Consider the following 24,431-nt stretch of genomic DNA (forward strand, 5'->3'; position numbering starts at 1 on the left):
TCCTGAGCACATGCAGTGTGTAATCTGATTTAGAAGCTCACACACAATCATTGCCGGCGAATCCTGGAAAATTCCTGATGCTGATAGAACCTACTTTTCCTTCTTCGTTCATTCATTCATTCATTCATTCATTCAGACTGAATTTACTCGACATCTGTATTGACATAGTGTGGCCCATATTTAAATCACCTGTATCAGAAGATGTTAAAACTATTTAATATATGTGTAAATGGCCTTTTATGCATTCATTTAACTGACCAATCATACAAATAATTAAAAATCTCCAAAACTCATCATAAATGCCAACATTATATTTTTATTTTTAATCAAGTAATTTTTTTAGACCTCAAAATATCCATAGTTGACAGAATAAGACATTAGGCATGAAATGAGATATAAAACCCACGGTCTGCAGAAAGGCAAGCAGTATGTTAGCCCATCAGAATGACTGTACACGAGTGAAGGCCATGCGAAACAGCTCCTTTTTTGTCCTTTAAAAACATACAGTTCAAGTGTCTTGTTTAGTTTCACTTGTAAACATGAGTCAAAATGGACAACGAGGCAATCTAAAGACTACACAGGATAATTTAAAAACACTAGATAAAACACCCTAGTAAAGAGATATAGAAATCAGTGTTCACTTTGGTCTCTAGTATGGTTAGGGTGGTTAATACCAAAATAAAAAAAAATAAAAACACAAGAAACCCAATACATATAACTAAAGCCAGCTTGGTGGTGGGTGCCAGTGGTTGGTAGATGTAAGTAATTCGAGAGGTAGTCAACACCGTCATGTTTAAGCTGGTAACTCTCTCAGTGTTAAGCCACAGATGTATTACATATCACAATAGGTTCTCACAGTACAGTACTTTGCCATAACTTTGCAGCTTTGTTCCATACATAAAATTTAAAAACAACTCATTGGTCAACTTCTCACTCTAACTGAGCTATGACACAGATCACATAACCACCACATCTTAAAGAGGCTGATGACAGCTATGTAAGACAGAATTAGATGCTTTTAACAAGTTGTTCTTCTCTAAAACAAATAAATCTAGGAAGTTAACATCAAGGCAGCTGCACTTGTACATACTTTCCCAAATTTTATAACCAAAGGGGAAACACACATATATATTTTATGATAAACATTTCTTAGAGAAAACAGATAAATTAATTTAAATTAACTTTAAGACTTAGTGAGATTTCCCATGTCCTGTATAATTCATCTTACAGTGAATGTTACAAAGTCTATTAACACTTATGGGCTTCTATTCACAAACTAAATACAACTAGCATTAACTTGGGGCCACATTGGTGCAAAACAAAACTGGGCCAGACTATTGAAAAAAAATCGGCAATAAAAACATCCTGTTTTTGTAGGTGGATTGATGCTAATAACATGATGTTTACTGATCTTTTTCCTTACATTGCACGCCAAACTTGCAAGTTATAAGCAGGTAAAAATCTTTCTACATCTTTCCATTGTAAAAATACATCCAAAGTCCTCTAGTAAAGACTAGAAATGCAAGTATAAAAATGTTTCCACTGTAATCAGCCATGTAGCAAATGAATAGCTCACAGGGCTGAGACTGCTAGAGCATCTTTCTTAGGAATTACATTTGTGTTGACATGGGGGTGAGGTCAAGGAGCAACTAACTCACAGACCCCCTGCCCAACCCCTGTAAATGGATGCTTCACACAGCTCGACCCCTCAGTAGCTGGAAATGGCATTGCACATCACTCTATGTCCACTCCTTGGCACTAGTTAGCTGTGTGCCTAGGGCAATAATGCTGCAACATGCTTGGCCTCAGGGCAGCACAGACACAAATGCAGGAGATTGGCATCTTTTATGCTGTTTGCCCAGCATGAATGCACTCAGACACCAGCCTCTCCTCCTGCCACCCCTTCCTGCCTCAACCTCTAGGCAAAGCAGCTGTTTCCAAGATTGCTTCTGTGTGCTGCGTTGCTTAAAGGGAAGAGTGACCATAATTCTTTCATCTACGTACATGATCGGTTCAAGGAAATGCTTGGAGACTTTGCTAAGTAAGTGAGATGCTTGATGCTTCATTATTCACAAGTGTTTGTCAGAAACATGCAGTTGGTGAATTGCTATCTATACTATAGAGAGGCTCTGTACCAGACGGCGATCAGCCACCGGAAGGCTGGAGCAGCATAAAGGTGTGCTATGCATCAACGATGAGGTAGCCTTTTGTTGTAAACAGAGTTATATTTCACCCATGAAAATGGATACTGTGCTCACATCTGTGATATTCACATATACAAGGAGTTCAGGAATTCTACTGTCCAGTACTTTTCACATGAAATAGAAATAGGAGAACTGATATCTTAAATTCAGAAATTTTGATCTACATCAAACAGAGGTAGTCATTACTAACATCAGTATATAATACTTATATAAAGGTCAAAGTTATTTGGTTTGTTTTGAGTAAGCAGGACTGTAGACTATTCTGTAAAGAAACAACAACAACATCATCATATATGGTATGTTCCCTGAGCAAAGTTCTTTGTCCTGAGTATGTTATGAAATAGTGATAATATTCTTATATAAAAAATAAAACCAACTTTTAATCATAAGATAGGTTTGGTATGTGCTCTTAGTTCAGTCTTGTAAAATGCTTAAAATGATTTCAAATTGCACCCATAGGTCCACAGTTATACTCTTTAAAAAAAAACAAAAAAAACATGATCTCAGCTCTGCACTTTTTAATATGGAAACAGGGAATGCCCAATTCTCAAGTCCATAACTTCTCTAAGTCCGTAGTTCTCTAAGGTCAAGAAACTTTGGTTTGGATTTTCAAAGTGACTTGTTATGGTTTGCATTTTTACTGTTCACCTGCTTATTATACCTGCTAAAAATTAAGCAATGCCACTTTGATTTGTCTACATAATTTAAATACGCTTACAATCCTCACGTAAGGCAAGGACGGACTTCTCTACAGCTATATCACATTCAATATCGTCAAAGGTAAGCGTTGCATCACAGCACACTGATATTTCAGAACATACTGTGGAGATTCTCACAAACACTGACGTGGAGTTCAGGCTGAGTTGTGGAGGACTGGCGGCCCAACCCTGGGCATTTCTCCTTATGCCCAGCTGGCTGACACAGCAGCAACTACCCAGGTCTACGTGGAAGGACAGGTGGGAGAGGGAGCAGACATTGGTAGGTAGAATACATCATATCTGAACTATACCTTTTCCTTCCTTCCTTCCTTCCTTCCTTCCTTCCTTCCTTCCTTCCTTCCTTCCTTCCTTCCTTCCTTCCTTCTTTCTGATTATCTGAGCTTACACCAACAGGCTCATCATACAAAACTATATTTATTGCCAATGTTAAGCGTTATAATTGGTACCTTCTTGGAGATGTTTCAGTAAAGTACCCATAACACCTCTAACCAGGATGACACCAAAGTGACTGAAACCCACAAGGGACCAATACTATGATTGTTCCCCAGCCAATTTATTAAAATAACCGAGGACCAAGCTGCGAAGCCTATCGCCAACATTGCGTGTTCATCCTGAATCCACCATGTAGGTCCCCTCAGCATGGTAACAGAGGGAACTCCCTAGATCGATCTTATTGTATAAAATCCTTCTAGCTCGCTGCAAGGAGAGGTTCTGGTACCTCTGGCCCAGCTCGTCACTCTAGTTGCCTGCCACCAAACACTGCACTTTTTAATATATTCAAGGTTATACATATTGGGCAATTGTGAGCATCAATAATATCTACTCTCAACCCTGGCATTCTATTCATATCTCTGCTGTTTTGTTTGTTTTAAAAACAAGTTAGGTAACTCTTCAGGGGGAATAAAAATCGCCACCAAAATATATACCAAACTATTGGAGTTTTTCTCCAAGGTCTTCAGTAGTAAACAGGGAGGGCCCCTGCTCGAAGTGATGGTCAAAAGGACTGACTTAGTCAAGGGAAGCTGCTGTTGCCACAACCCCTTACAAAACCTCGCAGCACGTGAAAGATTATGAGCTGGTATCAAAATACCACTGAAAACAATCAAGTCACTACATTTTTACATTGCCCTCCCCCTTCCTTTCTCTTAATATGTATCTAATTTACAATCAAAATATATGAATTAAAAACATTGAAATATCGGCACAGAAATTACACATTCATTGTCTTTTCTGGAAATACGTATCCCAGATTCAAAAAGCTTATGGCAGTCAGAGGCATGTGGAGTTAAGGTACTGCCTTCAAAAGGGGTGGGAGCACTCTATGGATATCAAGAAAAAAGGCAATCCCAAACTTGGGGGAAACTGACGATTTAAAAACCTTTAGTACCATGTGATTGGCAGCTCTGAGATCTGAAGTATCCTTTGGTTCACACAAAAGTAACAATCATGTTTTTATTTGTATGTAAGGTAAAGGGAATGGTATTTCAAGAAAAACTCCAGAGGTTATTTTTGAAACCATCTAAATAAAATGCTTCCCACGAGTTTTCAATTCTTGGGGGTGTTAAATTCTGTGAGGGAGTGTGTGTGCTTGTAGCTCTATGCACACATATATAAAGACAAACGCTCTTTATATATATATGTCTCCATTGCTATATAAATCCTCCTACACACACAGGCTCAGGCTCTCTCCCTCTCACACATGCACATATAGGTAATACATAGAATCTCATTCTCTGAATTACATCAAACACGACACCCTGCTCCAATGTAATTTGCTTAGAGTGATTTGTCTGTTTAAAAAAATTCACAGTTCCTCAACAGTAGTTAAAAATCCCAGGTCAGCTGCTGTTTGTGAAATACTGTTCCCCTATCCTTGCATGAGGTAGACTTCCCAACCGGGGAGAGAAAACGATACATTAAGAAGAAGGGTTATGTCTTTTTCCTTTTTTGGACAGAAGGCCCCTTTTTGCTTTGTTCTTCGGGGGCTGCCGATGACTTCGAGGAGGAAGCTTCCTGAGGGGACCGGCCTGGCCACTCTGCGATCTCGGACCTCGCCTCCTGAGGAAATGGGGGTGATGTACAGCCGTGCCCTCCCCCCACCTCCCGTGGGAAAGCCGCAGTGCATGGCTGTGAATCCGCTTCCTGTCTTCCCTGAGAACTGACCGGCGGCTGCACAACAGTTTTATGCGGGCAGTTGGCCACCATGTGTGTGATGCTCTGACAGTAATGGCACTTCTTTGGCTGAGGAGGTAGACTACATTCCTTAGCATGATGATCAAGGCCACCACAGTTGTAGCATCTGCAACAAGAATAATGAAAACATCTTAGAAGCAGGGAGTAGGTGTCATCAGATGTTATTCATGTATGTAAAAAGATACCCACACGCACAAGCTGTCCATGAGATTCGCTCATTTTCATGTGCCTTCTTTAGTACGTATGTGATGCCATTTACCAGACCATGTGTTTCAAAGGCCATCATCACCCAAACGCTCCGGCAAGGTTATGAAGCCAGTTGTACTTGACACACCAGTCAATGTAAAACACGAAAGGCTATGTAATCACTTCCATACAGAAATTACTCCTTTTCAAGATCTGACGGGTTATTTTAAAAAACACAGGTTAACCACTAGAGGGCAGCCAATGCTCAACACAAGAGCAAACAGCTAGCTTTCGAAGGATAAAACAAAATAAACTGATGAACAAAATAGATCCAGAGACATAGAAACATGGAACAGACTGATGAATCTCAGAGGGAAGGCGGGGGTGGGTTGGGGTGGGAAGAGATCAACCAAAGAACTTGTATGCATATATGCATAACCCATGGACACAGACAATGGGTGGAGAAGGCCTGGGAAGGGGCAGGCTGGAAGGGGTCAATGGGGGGGGGGGGGGAATAAAGGTAAATTAAAACAAAGAGAGTTAAAAAATACAGCTGTTGACATAATATGCACTGGCAATGTACTTACTCAGCAATTGGGAAAATTATACAGCAAATTCTATTTTATCAGCTTCCCGTGGTTGGCAAACCGCGGCTCGCGAGCCATATGCGGCTCTTTGGCCCCTTGAGTGTGGCTCATCCACAAAATACCACGTGCGGGCGCACCCGCACCGTGCGATTGAAACTTCGTGGCCCATGAGCAGAAGTCGGTATTTTGTGGAAGAGCCACACTCAAGGGGCCAAAGAGCTGCATGTGGCTCGCGAGCCGCGGTTTGCCAAGCCACGGTTTGCCGAGCCACAGTTTGCCGACCACTGTACAACCTTTCTTTGGGTATTAATTATTTTGACGATGGAAACCAGTTGACTGGAAGAATTTTTTTCCTTTGTCCAAATTAAGCAATGCAGGGAAATCTGATATGTAGGGAAATCAGATGTCTATGGTGAATGATATCTGGAAAATTACCAAATAATTTTAGAGTAATACAGTAAGTGTCTGATCAGAATGCTGTAAAAGAAAGCTGACTACTTAGATTGGATTTTAAAAGGTTGATGATAGGTCAGTGATGGAAAGAATTTACCTTATTTTCTACTGTAAGAAATTAGTTTTCCTCTAGAGTAATTCTTCTAAATTGAAATAAACATAAATCCATTCTTAATTAGTGTTTAAATACACATTGGGTGCATAACTTTATATTAGATGTTTGAAAATTTGACTTAGCGTCTAAAAACTGAGCAAGTAAATTATTTGGAAGATATATTTGCTTAATTCCAGTCAGACTTTCTTTTAAATTTTTATATTAAAAACAACAAAACAGCATAAAGTGGAGAAAATAAAATTTCATAATTACAAAGATTTTAATCTACTTGTTGAGTATAGAATTTGCTTATTAATTTGTCTCCAAATGAAGTGTCTTAAGGACTTTTTATTTCAAAATATATTTATGTCTCCATAATTCTCATTAGGAAGCACAAACAGATCACAAAGTTTTTTAAAAATGGCAAAATAAGTGGTAACTATGAGAGTCAGCTTAAGACTATTGACAAAAAAAATTAATTGTAATTAGATTTGTGTGTGTGAGAATAGCAAGCTCAATAAGTTATATTACTATATATTTCCAAGACAAATTACTAAGCTACTACTAATCTACTGAGCAATATATGTAGAATACTTAGTATTTTATTTTCTGGGATAAGTTATAAAGAGTGATTTTTACTTAGCAAAAACTAGGATAACTACGGCTTGCTTCTCACCAATACTACCTTATTTTCTTATAGATGTGAGAATAATGAATTCACAAGATGGGCTTTTATTATTTGCAATATTAATAAGTATTTATCTAGGGGAAAAATACATCACATTTTCAAAAATTAACGGGAAAACCAATAAAGTACTTTTTCTGGTTATATTATTTATTGTGTAATTATGTACCTTCATATAATAAATAAAACTTCGTAATTAATACTACAATAAAGATTCACTATTGTTTCAGCCATGTGTTTAAAAAGATAGTGCAAATTTAAAGAATAAAAATTACTAATGCTTGAAATTCAGGTCCCCAAAATAACACACTAAAAAATGGCATCTTTCAGAAATATAATCATATTACTTATAATAATGTTTTCCCATATTCTATAATTGATAAGTGGATCTTTAAATTAAATTTGCCCATCTATAAAATATCTCCTTTTGAATTAAATTCACTTTCTTGAGGATAACATCCAGTTAGGAGCTCATTTTCGAAGAAAGAGAAAATAGGTTAAAGGCTTCCGTGACAGCAGGCTCTCCTGCAGACACATCCATCTCATCAGTCACTGTGGGATGCACTGTGCTATCCAATTTAGAGAACCATTTGCCCACTCATTTACCAAGGGCCTGATGTCAAGATCCCACTTTCACAAATGGGGTCTTCCATCATATTCTATATGTGCATTTACCATTATGTTTGGGGTTTAAAAGTTATTTTGAAGAATACTATATAACTCTGGTTTCCTTGCATTTTGACCTGCCTGGTTAATGCACTCCCCCACCCCCCAGCTCTTCAGATATACCCTATCCCTAAGCCAGACTGCCTTCCACACGGAAAAGATTTACATTTAGTGTATATATGCTTCGCCTTTAAAGGGGAGGAGTGGTATTCATTCTCCTATTCTACTTAATCATTCAGTGTCAATCACTCTTAGGAAGAGTGCAGATCACACTCCATTATAAAACCTTTTTCCTTCCCAAGGGACTGACACCAAAATGGAAATGTTCAGTTACCTTTCAGCCCACTAATGATACCAGACCACATACTCCATAGGAGCTCTACAAGGCACTGGTCTCCTTTGTTCCCTCTCCACACCTCCAAATCGGGCTTTTGTTAATGTGAATGAATTACACTGTGATGGGAGCATAAAAACGCCATGCATGCACATCTATACCTACACACTTCAGAAAAACAGGGCTTGGCAAAAGTACATTTATAGCTGTGAGTATGAGAAATGGTTTATTCTTGTTTTATTATTTATTGTATTATTTATTTGTATTACAACTGCAAACTTACTTTTGCTCACCCCTGCATAAGGATAGACTCACAAGCAAAAGGCTACGTAGAAGGGACCATACTCTGTGTGCATTCCCATAGCCCAACTAGTGTTAAGTATTTTACAAAATGATCAACCAATGTCACAAAGGATATTTTCTTACATATTAAAGATAAAAATAAATTAAAATGTTCAGATTAATCTTAGAACTTTACCAAATTCTTCATAAAATTTCTTTATGCTTTAATTATAAAGAGCTAGCATAGGACGTTCTTATTAAGTTACTTCTCATAAGATACTTAAAATGGAAGATAATCAAATTGAAGTCAATTTTTAAAAGACTATCAAAATAAGATTAAAATTTTTAAGTGAAAGAAGAATGCCAACAATAGATGTGGAAGCACCTAAATTGCAAAAGAAATAAAAACAGATCTTTTAGATTTACATCTTTAGGAATATCAATTACATTATGAAATAACTAGGTGAATTTTAATAAACTAAGCCCAAACACCTACTAAGTTAATCATAACATAGCCAAAGTTTTGAGGATTCTATAATAAAAATGGAAACTCTGATTCAGAAACCAGATCTACTAAGATCCTTGAAAAACTTACAAGTTTGGGGATCCAAAATAAGTAAATTATATTTGAGTGACACCATAATGGTTAGAACTGAGCTCAACTAAAGACCACTAGATTCTATAGACATTACACAGAAACACTGGTTCTTAGATGATACCTCAATAGCTTAAATGAAACAATTCATCAACTATGTATTTCCCCTGGGTCCCAAAAGTGATTTTGAAAATCTGGGCAGAAGGGTGATACCACAGATAGAGAGCCAGATTTGTCATTTTAAAATTTAATGGATAAAAATGGTGCTTCTAAGTATTTATAAAGTGCTAGCTTAGTAAGAATTTATTTGGAAATTTAAATTTACATTCTTTGGAGTTTGGTGGAGGCATTAAGAATAAGGATACTACAGTGCACTGTAAGCTCCTCAAGAGAAAAGACATGTTGAAAGAATAGTAAATAAAGCAACATCAGGGAGAAAGAATAGATTGGGGGGGGAGTGTGGGGGGGAATAAGCTATGGGGTGTGAAAAAGGGGTGAATATAGGAAAGGAGTACATAAAGATCTCCAGAAAAGTGAGAGAAGAAAAAAAATTCAATGAAATTTCTAAACAGGAGGCTAGAGGGCTAAAGAAAAGCCAGATTGGAAAGAACTTCAGAAACTAATTCAAGGAAAAGATAACTGACTCTGAAGAGATTGTTTATCATTTTTAATCTTGACAGTCCAACTAAAATCCAGAAATAATACTAATAACATTCCTCAAGTCTATAGTTTTCTATTCTAATACTAGAGGCCCGGTGCATGAAATTTGTGCACGGAGGGGAGTTCCTCAGCCTGGCTTGCACCCTCTCCAATCTGGGACATCCTTCTCCCAATCCAGGACCGCTGGCTCCTAACCACTCGCCTGCCTGCCTGCCTGATCACCCCTAACCCCTCTACCTGCTGGCCTGATCGCCCTTACCTTGATCCCCTGCCAGCCTGATCACCCCTAACTTGCCCCCCTGCTGGTCTGATCGCCCCTAACTGCCTCTGCCTTGGCCCCCCAGCCTGGCTTCCCTCTGCAGGAGGCGACCTGGTGGATCGGGGGAGGCACCGCCCCCATTACTGTGCTGCTGTTGCTGCTGCCACTGCCGGCCTCAGCCACTGCCGGCCTCAGCCACTGCCGGCCTCAGACTCAGCCCTTCACAGCGGCCCACGGCTGCCTGAGCCTCGGCCCTCACAGCCGCTGCGGCTTTGTCTGGAGGGACATCCGGTAGACGTCCACTCTAATTAGCATTTTACCCTTTTATTAGTATAGATGTGTGAACACTTGTTATCTAATTCAACTGTGTGTCAATCAACCCAACGCGGGAGTGTTGGATCCCAGTGTGGTGGTAGGAGGGAGGTGGATGGGCAGAGATGCTGTGGGAGGACCGAAGAAAGATGAGGAAAAGGGAAGATCCCGAGTGGAGCTTCTTTTAGAAGCGATCTGCCCACTCTGATCTCCTAAGGGTAAGAGAGACAGATCTTACGACCAACCTTCCAGGTGAACGCCCCCCATTTTGTTCTGATGGCTCCCAACCATCTAAATTTACACTTGCATATAGTTTGTCCACACAACAGAAACTGCTCCAACAGACCAACAGGAGAGTGAGAATTAACTCTGGTGAATCACACAGTTGGAAATGCCTTTCAACAGCACACATGTTTTCTGACCTCTCTCAAAGCAACCTATTCTTTTATGTGAATTTCTGTTTCTTTTATTTCATTTTTCTTACACCCAAACTCCTAAGACTATAAGCCAATTAAACAATAAAACATTTAAATAACATTTTATATATTCTTCCTAAGTATAGTGGCAAAAAAATATTTAATAGAAATTATAACAGGTTCAATTTATTGAGAGCTTATTATGTCCCAGATTCTGTGCAAAAGGTTTTTAATGTAAGATATAATTAGTCCTCCCCCAAAACCTATGAAGTAGGTATTGTATTAATGAAAAAACATTAACACTCAGAAGGTTTATGTAGAAGGGAATTTTAACTGAAATAATAAATTTCATTTGTATCTTAATTGCATAAAGACATTACACCCAACAACATTGATGTAAATTTATTATATGTAACTCTAAAAACATATAGGGACCTGAATTTAAAGCGAGAGAGAGAGAGAGAGAGAGAGAGAGAGAGAGAGAGAGAGAGAGCGCGCGCCTGGAAGTAGATTGTTCTTCAGATCTGGGTTGCTGCTCTGTTACTATGCTGTGGGGAAGTGAGATTCTCTCTTTGAGATGAAAGGCTGAAACTAGTCCAGTCCAGACTTTTCACTATCAATGGCCAGTTTTATTTCTACCTCTCTGGTACTTTCTATGTGGAAAATTTTGTCTCAAGAATCATTCAATAATTTTCCATTTCCCTTAACCATATGACGTCCAACCACTGAGCCATGTCAGCAGTGGGGGGGCCACCAGTACTTTTTAAAGGCTTCTGGAGATAGGAGTGTGATGCTCCTTGAGAACCGCAGCCGTATACTGACAACGTTACCAAGGGATTACTCTATAATCTCACCCACAAGGACTGTGGTTCAAACAGAATCAATATCCCAAAATATTGTTTCAAGAGTTTATTGATGCCCCAGAAAAGAAGAAGATAAGAAGGGAACGAAGGAGGACGGGAAGGAGGGAGGGAGGAGGAAAGCGGAACGGTTTGTATAAATCTTATTTCCTTACTGGGAACGAAACTTTAGACTCTGACAGCATAAAAGCCCACAGCCTTTTACCATCAGCAAACCCTGCTTACTGGGGCGGGGGGGGGGGGGTGTGGAGCGGGGCGGACGGGGGCGGGGGGGTTAAGCGAACTTCGCAAATCTACTGAGTTTAGCTTCAGAAGTGGTTTCTCTTTTTCTTAGGCCATTATTCAATTCTTAGTTCATCAATCAAGGATGGTTTCAATGTAGGCATCCATGTGATCAGAATGGGTGATAATTTACAGCTCTTGAATCGATTGATGCTTTCTCTAAACTTCAACCATCATTACCAGTGAACATTCATTGATTTCCTATAACAACTCTTTTAATTCTCTACCTTCTGTTGCCTGCATCTAAAATAGCTCTCAAAAGCATATACACTTGTTTAGTATGCAAAACCTGAGTTTAGCACTGACATAGCCACATTCTGTTGGTTCTTAAGTAGAAAATTACTTTCTTATGGATATAAGTATAATAACAAGATCACTGCTTTTAATAAAATCTATTAGCCATAGGATTTTTAAAAGCTCTATTTAAATTACATATTGCCTAAAAGAGTGCCACTGATCAAGTAACTACTGTGCATTCTTCCCTATACTTAGAGAGGAAGAAAGTCCATAATAGATGTCTACAACCCTAGGTTTGCAATATTATCTTTAAAAAGCAAAATTTGACCACTACAATTGCCACTCAGTTCCTTTTGGTGCAAGATAAACTGGTAGATGTTTGGATGGTTCTGTATTGCCTAGTTCTACTCATACTACTAGTAAGCAAGGGCCAGTCTGTTTTGGCATGGGAACGAACGTGCTTTCAAACTCTAGAACCGCTGGCGGTGGAAATGAATACTCTATGTCTCCTCCAAACCTCAGTTTTCAGATCATTTACTAGACTGACTTGGGATCTGTACTGAGTTCAAAGGGTGCTTTTTCTTAACTTACCACTGTTCTAACCTCATTTATTATCTGTTCTATGATGAGAAATTATCTAAATATCTTGTCTGTTAGTGGATTCAAGTAATTATACCCATGCAATCATTTTCATAAGTTCAAATGAAAAACAGAAAAATACAAGCATGTAATATGCACTAGATCAGGGGTGGGCAAACTTTTTGACTCGAGGGCCACAATGGGTTCTTAAACTGGACCGGAGGGCTGGAACAAAAGCATGGATGGAGTGTTTGTGTGAACTAATATAAATTCAAAGTAAATATCATTACATAAAAGGGTACGGTCTTTTTTTTTTTTTTTTAGTTTTATTCATTTCAAAACTAAACGGATCCGGCCCGCGGGCCGTAGTTTGCCCACGGCTGCACTAGACCCTAATGAAATCAATGTGACTCGTTAGTTGATTGGTAAGATATATACAGTTACATATTTTATCTTGTTTGATGTCTTCTCTTTACTGCTTTTTCGATTATCTTGTGTTTTTAGTTTTTGGACACTTCCTGATTAATGCCAATGTCATCTATATGGCAATGCCAGCTAAAAATGCACCAAAGTATCTTGAAAACCAGCTAAAGTATAGTAATAGCGCTAATCGCAAACCTTTCATCATCCCATAGAAACAAGATAAGATGGACAATGTGTGGGGACAGATATGTGATGAATGGCAGTGCACAGTATCAAGAGAGGTAAGGATGGAACACGTAGCAGTTTTAAGAGATATAAGAGGACATGGGATGGGAGAGAAATCGTTGGAGAAATGGGGCAAAAGGGAGTCTTTTTCATGTAAGGACATTTCAATCAGGTATAATTAATAAGCCAGACATTTTTGTATTTCATTCCATCATATTTAAAAGTAGTTGGGATCGCTTCTCGGCCTTTTGGCTAAGATCAAGTGTAAAAGTAGTTGGAGGACTTTGTGACAATACCATGAAACAAAAACCATTTGTTGAGAGGTTGCTATTTTGTACCATAACTTAAGAAAGAGCTTAATAATGAATTTTGGATCACAAGTTAAAGCTGTATTTGAAGCAGAAATGTTATCTCTCGTCCAAATGATAAAAAAACATCCCAGACGGGTAATCTGTTCTGCCTAATGGAAAAGTTGAAAAAACAAGGAGAAAAATGTCCTAACACAGATAGCTTAATGCTTTCTAATTTCTTGGGAGTAAAAAGTTTGTTATGATATAGAAGCCAGTCTCAAGGCAGGGGGCACTCTGTCAGCACGGCTTTCATGATCCCAACAGGACTAAGGAGGACTGTCCAGGTCGGGACACACACACACACACACACACACACACACACACACACACTCTACATAAAAGCCACGTGCCGTTTTGAAGTGGTAGTGTTGTAACTATCCAAACTTTAGATTTAAATTAATCCTGGCTGAAACCCAGGCCAGTTTACCTACCATATTTGGTCCTACTGACCTTCTAGGTATAGCATATTTTTAGAAGGCTGGTGCTGGTATCAAATATGAAGGAAAGGAAAAGACATTTCATATTTATCTTGAAATGGTCACAATTAGGTGTTCGTATAGACCAAAGAATCAGATCACATATGCGATCTGAAAACATTGGCTCATTTATCCATGACAGCAGCCACGCTGAAAACTTAAAACCCCCAGAGCTGCTTGCTTTTCACCAGAACATTTCACACCCGCCAGTGTCAGAGGTGTGACATCTGCTGTAAATAAGCACTGGTTCGGCCTGAAGAAACACAATTCCATGACTGCCTTTCTGTCAACTTTTATAAATGTTTCTTTCTTGGTCATCACATGATTTCTTTTAGGCTTTGGCTCTGTAAAATAGCCTTATTTTGGCATTACTTCACAAGTCATTCTAAAATGATATCTTTTTCTTTACATCCACATTGAAAATTTTTTTTTACTACTAGTAAACATTTGGCCTGAGGCACAAGGAAGTTTAAAAGAGGAATTTCATCATGATTACTTGATAGGTGAAGCAATAATTTATCTAGAGAAGTCAATGCAAACATCAAAAGAGTATATGAAAGAATTTAAAATACATAATAAAACTACCTTAAGTATTAAAAAAAAAAAAAACCCGTAGGTATAAATATAAGGACTACAAAACAAAAAAGTGACTAGCTCATATTTTATCACACAGAAGGAAGACACAGCATGAGAAATTTCAAAGAAAAGAAAGAGGTTTACAGGTCAAGAATCAATTTCGGGCAAGATGATGGGCTCCAGTGAGCAGATCTCAAGGGATGAAAATAGGTATGCCTAGAAGCAAATTTTAAAAGCATTGTCTCTTCAAATCTTTTTCCATACCATCTAAGCATCTTGATTCACCATGGCCATATCAGCAGTGAAATGGGCGATATCAAACAGAACTATTTTGAAACATTTCTTTCTAATCCAAAATGGACCTTTATACTGTGTTTGTTATAAATCCACATACTCTTCTCTTCCAGATGACTATAATTGCAAAGTAGAACTTGCTTTGACATCTGAGGGCAGGACAACAGTTTGCTACCATCCTTCTGTGGATATTCCATATGAACACACCAAGCCTATCCCTTGGCCAGATCCTGTGCATAATTATGAAGAAACACAGGATCAAATACTGAAAACCAGATTAGAAGAAAAATATGAACACTTGGAGCAAGGACCCATGAAAGAACAACTTAGCAAAATGTTCTTTACTACTAAGCACCGTTGTTATCCTTATGGACAGTATCATACACGTCATAGGAAACTGAATCCTCCAAAAGACAGATGATATTGAGGTTTTCAGTAAAATGCTGTCCTGTTCTCATTTGCCATTTGAGGAAATACAATCACATATATTCACTATGTTATATAGTAAAATAATAATAAAGTGTCTTTTCATCTAAAAAAAAAAAATCAATTTCGGTGGTGTGACTGAGGAACTGTATAGAAGAAGGTTAGATAACATTCCAGGTGTGCAAACTGGTTGTTTGCAAGCTGGAGGCAAAAGAGGGCTAGATTAAAAGATGTTTTAATCATCATTTTTACCCAAGTTTTATTATTATTATTATTATCATCATCATTATTATTTAGCCAAATTGCTTATTCAAAGCTTTGAAGCCACCATGACTGTTACCTTTAATGCAAATAATAATGTTGGTAGAATGAGTTTGTATGATGATAGAGCAGTGGTCGGCAAACCGCGGCTCGTGAGCCACATGCGGCTCTTTGGCCCCTTGAGTGTGGCTCTTCCATAAAATACCGGCTCTTCCACAAAATACCGACTTCCGCGCATAGGCCACAAAGTTTCAATTGCACTGTACGTGCGCACCCGCACGTGGTATTTTGTGGAAGAGCCACACTCAAGGGGCCAAAGAGCCGCATGTGGCTCGCGAGCCGCGGTTTGCCGACCATGGTGATAGAATATCAAAATACCTCCCTATTGTTGTATTACTAAATTAATATTGCTGCTGAATTGTTGCTATATCACTGAATTAGTAAGAACTATGTGTACACTTTCCATAATACACAAAGTTTACGTGAGTAGCATACAAATTTGTATAGAGACCTGTTGTCCTGGAGCACGTTGCTATCTAAAATGTACCCTCAGGATTAACTCATGTGCAAGAGGCAAAAGGAGATTGTGCCAAACCATCTCTATAGCTACTCAGAAATCGGAAGGAGTTAAAACTATTGCGCTGAAATCACCAAGGAGAGGCTTCTAATGATCGATAAATTTGATCTGTTCCAGCACCAGCTACTGCTGAAGAAAATGATGAGGTGCAGATGAGAAGTAAATGACCTCTGTCCACTTCCCCTTCTAGACCAATTGATCTTCCTGACTCACTATATATATTGCCCTTTACCAAGAATCAGCATTTCTTAAATTGTTCACATGTGGTAGGTAGGTGAAAATTGAACCAGAAAAATTGCCACTAGGTTCAGATAACCTCTGTAAACTGTGATATTATGTCTTCTCCATGTAGGTCTGATTTTGAAAATTAAAGCTGAAGGTAAAGTCATATAGGGTATTCTTGGCCTCATGGTTACTTTCCCCTCCTCCTTATGGGTTATAGTGCCCTTCATGTCATCCAGCCTTTTATATGATGAAAGCCTGACAGTCAGGCTGCTAGAGAGTTCCTACAGATCTTTTCTCTGGCCACTGCTCCCTTAAGGAAAGCTTGTTTCCCTATTTGAACATGTTAAGGCTGTGACCCTGTGAACACATGACCACTGATACAAAACTCGACAGCTCTCAAGCCAAGGTCAGAGGGAAAAACTGAAGGTGTAGGTATGAGATGAGCAGATGGGTCCCTGGACAGGGACAGGATGATTTTCACATGCCCAAGTTATCTTAATGTTACCTATTAGGACTAGACCCTACATATTAACCAACTTATGTGTCCATAGTCTATAAGCCAAAATTGGCTTGTGTTGAAGACAATTCCTTGAGTATTTGAACCATAGAGTTTTCATCTCCTTTGGTCATCCTTTGAATTTAACTGGTAGAAATTTACATGAAGAATTCATTATCTTAGTAAGACAAAAGAAACAAATTCAATTTGTTTTGAACAATTTTTCTATTGTTTTTTTCTAACACACACAAAAAAACTTGAATAATATCCTGGCAGGTGTGGTGAAAGTAGTAAACCTGTTTGGATAATACTATTTCATCATCTTTCAGTTTCCACATTGCATCGCTGAGTATTGTCTGATTTTCCTAGAAGGTATAAAAGATACCAAGAGCCCTAGCTAGTTTGGCTCAGTGGGTAGAGCGTCGGCAGTGACCCAAGGGTCCCAGGGTTGATTCCAGTCAAGGGCATGTACCTTGGTTGTGGGCACATCCCCAGTCGGGGTTATGCAGGAGGCAGCTAATCAATGTTTCTCTTATCGATGTGTCTAACTTTCTATCCCGCTCCCTTCCTCTCTGTAAAAAAATCAATAAAATATACTTTTTAAAAAATCTTTCATGTTACAGAAAAAATTGAGTTTCGAAATTGATTTATACATTGTTCATGACCACAAATCTATGACAGAAAGCTCTTCTCCTAAGCAAAGCTACCAAACTCCACTCAATTTCCCATATCTAAGTTACCTTTTGACAAGTCTTTTTTATTCAATTTTAGTATCACTATAAGGAGTTTTCAAAGAAGTAGTAATGAGAACTGAAACTTAACCGTTGGTTCATGTGCATTTTTTGAGATACTGCTAGTCTGAAATTTGTGGAGAAGCTAAGACTGCAATCACAGAGGAGACACCGTGGAAAGGAGAGATGGTAGTTAAGCCATAGGGCAGATTCAACTAGCAAAACATGAAGAGTGAGAGGAGGACTGCAGACAAAGTTTGCAGAAGTACTTCTTTTTAATAAGTTCCAGGTGAAGGAACCAGTTAGAAGTCTAAGAAAGAGCAGTCACAGAAATAGGCAGGAGGGCAAGAAAAGAGGCATTTCTCTAGTTTAAAAACAACTTTTGTAATGGGGAAATTGGCCAACAGCAAATAAGATGATTACAAACTAGGTTGACAGATTTAGCAAGCAGGAGGTAGTAAGAAGTCTCAGGTAGAACATACACACAATACAGAAGAATTAAGGAACTAAAGTGAGGTGCAGTGTCAAGTATCAAACAACTTCCTCCAAGTCAAACATGCATATCTTAGGAAATGGGTCTGCCAAGTGGATTCACTTTGTCAGAGTGGAGAAGCCCTATCTAAAACTGCATACTACGTATTTCTTTGAAAATCAGCCAAGTCCAAAAGAAAAAACAGACAGAAGCCTGAACAGGAAATTCACAAAAAGAGAAAGAAAAATGACACAAATACTTTAAATATTCACATTAGCAAAAATTAAAAAAACACACACACACACTTTAAAAATCAACGATACAAAAAAAAATCAATGAATTAATTATATTGTCTTCAAATTAGCATATAAAAATACTCTAAACCATACCACTGAAAACAACTAAAATTACTTAAACTATTTTAAAAAAATCTTTCAAAATTAATTCGAAATTAATCTTTAATTAGGCCAGAAAATAAGGAATGCTTAGAAGTGAAAAATAAAGTAAAAGCAGAAAACTAGGGTGGTAAGAATGGCGAAACAGAACAAACCCTCCCATGCAGGTACTTATAGATACCTGTTACTTTAAGGTTTGACCTTGTAAGGGGAACGATGGAGCAGAGGGGCTGGGAAACAAAGCCTAAAACCTGTCTGGAAGTTGAGAGTCTAAAAGAGATCTTGCCCATACGACTAGGACACCCTCTCCCCAAACTGCACCCAAAATATAAAGATAAATGAAAAAGAAACTTGTCCTGAAGAAAAGGATGGCATCAACATTTTTCTCCACTCAACATGGGAGGAAGAGAAAACAAATCTCCCCTTAGGCTGATGACCACAACCCAGACTGTGTGTGGTGTTGCAGCTTAAGTGGAGATATGGCATGAGCTGAGAATTTATCATTAATTGTTCCCCATTTGGTACAAGTGCCTCCAGGCACATGACAAAGCAAACACACACAAAAAGTCCCTGGAAAAAATTGCACCTTTCAAGCCGGAGTCCAAGAATCCCCATAGATGAAATTAAAAAAAAAAAAAAAAAAAAAAAAAGAGTGGTTAAAAAAAAAATCATAAAATGACCTGGCCAGTTTGAGGTCCCTGAGGAAGACAGAGTTCTGCCTCTAGAATGCCTTTGGATTTGAAATGTAGCATCAACTCTTTCCTGGGTCTCCAGCCTATTTGAGAATTGACTACAAATTTTAGATCTTCCTCCAGACTGCCATCATTCAAGCTGAGCCTAAAGGCAACATCAACCCTTCTCTGGGTTTCCAATCTGCTGGCCCTGCAAATTTTAAACTTTCCAGACCCCACAATCACATGAAACTATACACATGCCTAGAAATAGAAAAAGTAAGTAATTGAAACTAAAAGCTCAATCGATGACTTAAAAAGCAACCGGATCAGAAATATCTGAAGAGAATGTTAAGAACTTCTGCTTCCAGCAGTATCACCAACCAAATACTCTAAAGAACAGAAAAACCACATTTTTTATACATTGTTGGGCTTGCAGAAAATAAGGGAAATAGCCCCCCGCAAATAAATCTAGAGGAAAAGTTAGAGCAAGAAGCGTTGAGCTATAAGCAAACAGTAAAAGCAGACAAATTATTTGCCCTGCAGACAAATAATATTAATGGTCTAAGTCAAGGGGTGAATAGACTGAGTCATGTGCCAGCAGCAACTGAACTCACTTCTATACCAAGGCAGGGATCCTCAAAATTATTTATAATACTCAGCTCTATAAAAAGTCATAGCTCTAGGAAGAAGCAAACACAATTCCTTCTAAAGAACAGTTTTCTCAACTTTAGCATGGATTTTTTCATGGATTATAATAAAACTAGAGGCCCGGTGCACAAAAATTTGTGCACTTGGACGGGGAAGGGGGTCCCTCAGCCCGGCCTGTGCCCTCTTGCAGTCTGGGACCCCTCGCGAGATAACGACCTGCTGGCTTAGGCTCGTTCCCGGGTGGCAGAGGGCAGGCCCAATCCCTAGGTGCAGCCCCTGGTCAGGCCCAGAGCAGGGCCGATTGGGGAGTTGGGGTGCAGCCCCCTGTCATACACCAAGCAGGACAGGTCGGGAGGTTGCGATGCCACCCTCAGTCACGCTCAGGGTGGGGCTGATTGAGGGGTTGGGGCACCGCCCCCTGTCACACTCAAGGCAGGGTCGATGGGGAGGTTGCGGCACCACCCCCTGTCACACACAGAGCAGGGCCAATCCGGGGGTTGGGGAGCTCCCCCCTGTCACACACAGAGCAAGGGCGGATCAGGGGTTGGGGCGCCGCCCACTATCACCCACAGAGCAGGGCCGATCAGGGGGATGGGGCGCCGCCACTGTCACACTCAGGGCAGGGCCGATGGGGAGGTTATGGCTCTACCCCATCACACACAGAGCAGGGCCCGTGGAGGGGGGGTTGGGGCGCCACCCCCTATCACCCACAGAGTAGGGCCGATCAGGGGGTTGGGGCGCTGCCACTCTCACACTCAGGGCAGGGCCGATGGGGAGGTTATGGCTCTACCCCGTCACACACAGAGCAGGCCCGTAGGGGGGCGGGGGTTGGGGCGCCACCCCCTGTCACACACAGAGCCGCAGGGCAATCAGGGGGTTTGGGCGCTGCCCCGTCACGCTGATCCCGGTGCCGGGAGGCTTCTCAGCTCTGCTGATCCCGGTGCTTGGAGGCCTCTCGACTCCACTGATCCCGGTGCTGGGAGGCATATTATCCTTTTACTATATAGGAAAGAGGCCTGGTGCACGGGTGGGGCCGGCTGGTTTGCCCTGAAGGGTGTCCTGGATCAGGGTGGGGGTCCCCACTGGGGTGCCTGGTCAGCCTGGGTGAGGGGATGATGGCTGTTTGCAGCTGGTCACACACCCTTCAGGGTGGGGGTCCCCACTGGGGTGCCTGGCTAGTCTGGGTGAGGGGCTGAGGACTGTTTTCAGGCTGGCAGGTGACTGAAGCTGCCAACTGCTCCTTTTTTTCTTTTTTTTTTTTATTCTGGGCCAGCTTTAGCTCTGGCTCCAGCTCTGAGACCTCTGCTGCTTGAAAGCAGGTATCTGGTTTGTTTCAGTTCTATAATGGAAACACTGTATCAACTCCAGCTCTGAGATCCCTGCGGGCTGAAAGCAGGTTTCTGGGGTTTTGTTTAGCTTCTATATTTGTAACAATGTTTCAAACTGCAAGCTCAGAGGCTGGCAAGGCAGGCATGGAACATTGGTTTCCTCCGTCACTGAAGCAAGCCTCATGTTAGCTTCAAGCTGCCTGGCTGCCGGCCGCCATCCTGGCTGGCAGTTAATTTGCATATCTTGCTGATTAGCCAATGGGAAGGGTAGCAGATGTATGCTAATTACCATGTTTCTCTTTTATTAGATAGGATATGTATGAGCTCATAATTAAAGATCATGAGTGAGGGTCAGCAGAAACAAAGTACAGATTTAGACTTCAAGGGCTTTACTGGAATTGCCAAAAACAGACTATAAAATAGCTAGAGACAAAGTTCATAAAGAAATAAAAGATAAATTAACAAAATGAATAATCAACATAAAACTAGCAAAATTAACTAGGCATATTTGAAAATATGAAATGCAACAGAACTATTAGATATTAAAATGGTACTACTGACATTTAAAACAGTGGAATTATTAAACAGCAACTTAGACAGAGCTAAAGGTAGAACTGGTGAACTGGAAAATACACCTGAAGTTACATGGAACACAGAATAGACAGATAAAAGAGAGGTTAAGAAATATTGAGAATAGAGTAAGAATGTCTAAAGTACATCAAATAAGTTTATGGGGGGGCGGGGGGGAAGAGAGAGAATAAGCAGAGAGAGAATGTAGAGAATAAAGGGGAGGCAATATTTGAAGAGAAAAATGTCTGAAATTTTTCCAGAATGGATGAAAGACTTGAACAGTTATAACATGTACCAAGCAGGACAAATAAACATGAATGCACATCTACGCATAATACATTAAAACTGTAGAAACTTAGGACAAAATGATGTCACAAGTAGTTAGATAGAAAAGGAAGATCATCTGCAAAGGAACAGAAATTAGACTGATGGCAGATAACTGCAATAATGGAAACCAAGAATCAGTATAAAAATATCACTGAAATGCTGAAAGAAAACATCTTGCATACTCTAGCTTTTAGGAACAAGAGTGTCCCTATAGAAAATTCCAAACAATATATATTGGGGGTAAAATCTCAGAAGGAAGGTCAGAGATGAAAGAAGAATAGGGAATATATAGTTCATTAAGTACGTAGGTAACAATGACTGATAATAATAAATAATAATTTATAAAGTTAAAAAGCAAAAATTGAAGCATAGCCTATACATTTGAAGAAGGTTCCTAGGCCTTAAAGTACTCTATGTATCATTATTTGATGGAAAGGACTCAAGAGTAGAAATAATTCTAAAAATATTTATCAATTATTATACCATGGGTACAAACCAATCAGAATGGTCAATAAAATAAACAGTATGGCTATCCCAGCATGCAGTTGCTGAATATGAGCCTTAGCTGTGAACTAACTTTAGAATTTGTTAACTTGTGTAACCATGGTAGTATTCAAGGAAACCAATGAAATACTAGAAATAGATTGTATTGTATAACCCCTGAACTACTGAAGGGGAAAGGTGAAACAAGAAAAACAAACATTAAAATTTTAATCAGGGAAAGAAGGGGAAAGGAAAACATCAACATAAAGAAAATAAAAAAAAAACACACAGAAAAATCCAGAGTGAATAGAGTAAGACTTGTAGTAAAAACATATCAATAATGGCAGTATATAGACAAATTGTACCAGTTCAAATACAGATTGTCAGATTAGATTTAAAAAATACTAAAATCAGCTATATGTTGTATCTAAAATATAACAACATGAAAAGATGGAAAAGAGGTGAAAGAAACTGTAATCCTGTGTGATTGGCTAACCTGTGCCCCAACCCCAATTCATATGTTGAAGCCCTACTCATTAATGTATTTCAAGACAGGCCTTTAAAGAAGTAATTAAGGTTAAGTGAGTCATAAGGGTGGGGCCCTAACCCAATACTGGCGTCCCTATAAGAAGAGACATGGGACATGTGTGTTTGGAGAAAAGGCCATGTAAGGGCAGTGCAAGAAGGCACCATGTGCAAGCCAAGGAGAGAGGCCACAGGAGAAACTAAACTAATGACACCTCGATCTTGGACTTTTAGCTTCCAGAACTGTGAGAGAATAAACTGTTTTTTAAGCCACTCAGCCTGTGGTATTTGGTTATGGCAGCCCTAAGACATCAGACAGATATTAACCAAAAGAAAGCTGGGGGGAGAGAACCAAGATGGCGGCATAGGTTAACGCTGGAGTTTGCTGCTTTGAACAACTACTTCAAAAGTGAAACCAAAAAACGGAAGGGACATCACCCAGAACCACAGGAACGCTGCCTGAGTGGAAGTCCTACAACTAGGAGGAAAGAGAAACACATACGGACACTCAGAGGAGGCGCAGTGCTGAAGTCAAATTCTGAGGTGCGGAGTGCGCGAGCGGGCTGGCGGCGGAGGGCGCGGTTGGCGTTTTCAATCGGGAGGGAGTCGCAGACTCTGAGCTCCAGATCCGGGCGAGTCTTTAGGGACCCAGACTCAAACGGGAGAAGCGGGACTGTCTGGCTTCGGTCAGAGCGAGTGCAGCTTTCTCTCTGAGCTTTGCAGCGGGTGCTGGGACTCAGAGAGGCAGAGCCCCTGGGGACAGGACTGAGAGCCGCCATAACTGCTCTCTCCGGCCCACCCTGTTGATCCTGTGCGACCCGCCCCGCCCAAGCCCTGCACACAGGCATTTGCCGGATAGCCTCAGGCAAAGGCTAGATTAGCACCTCCCTAGAGGACAGAAGTTCTCTCACTGCTGACACAGCTGATTCTCATAGCCACTTGGCCTGGAGGTCAAACCCTCCCTGGAATTAGCTACAACAATCAAGATTTAACTATAAGACTGTGAACAAAGACCACTAGGGGGTGCACCAAGGAAGCATAACAAAATGCGGAGACAAAGAAACAGGACAAAATTGTCAATGGAAGATATAGAGTTCAGAACCACACTTTTAAGGTCTCTCAAGAACTGTTTAGAAGCCGTCGATAAACTTAATGAGATCTACAAGAAAACTAATAAGACCCTCGATCTTATATTGGGGAACCAACTAGAAATTAAGCATACACGGACTGAAATAACGAATATTATACAGACTCCCGACAGCAGACCAGAGGAGCGCAAGAATCAAGTCAATGATTTGAAATGCGAGGAAGCAAAAAACACCCAACCGGAAAAGCAAAATGAAAAA

At 39.9% G+C, this 24,431-nt stretch overlaps 2 protein-coding genes across 2 annotated transcripts in view; one reads left to right on the forward strand and one right to left on the reverse strand.

Annotated features, from left to right (window-relative positions):
• Positions 1–353: 353 nt before the first annotated feature.
• Positions 354–24,431, reverse strand: part of LIN28B (lin-28 homolog B) — a 73,749-nt gene continuing 49,671 nt past the window's right edge. Inside the window, exon 4 of the mRNA XM_036318366.1 lies at positions 354–5,222. Within this exon, the coding sequence (XP_036174259.1) occupies positions 4,853–5,222 (370 nt within the window). The 3' untranslated portion in view covers positions 354–4,852. The remainder of the gene's footprint in view (positions 5,223–24,431) is intronic.
• Positions 14,934–15,419, forward strand: LOC118660692 (39S ribosomal protein L42, mitochondrial-like). Its single transcript, XM_036318367.1, has one exon. The coding sequence runs from the start codon at positions 14,940–14,942 to the stop codon at positions 15,366–15,368; it is 429 nt and encodes a 142-aa protein (XP_036174260.1). The 5' UTR covers positions 14,934–14,939; the 3' UTR covers positions 15,369–15,419.

This window comes from Myotis myotis, unplaced genomic scaffold (assembly GCF_014108235.1).
Source record: "Myotis myotis isolate mMyoMyo1 unplaced genomic scaffold, mMyoMyo1.p scaffold_m19_p_7, whole genome shotgun sequence".
In the NCBI taxonomy this organism is placed as follows: Eukaryota; Metazoa; Chordata; class Mammalia; order Chiroptera; family Vespertilionidae; genus Myotis; species Myotis myotis.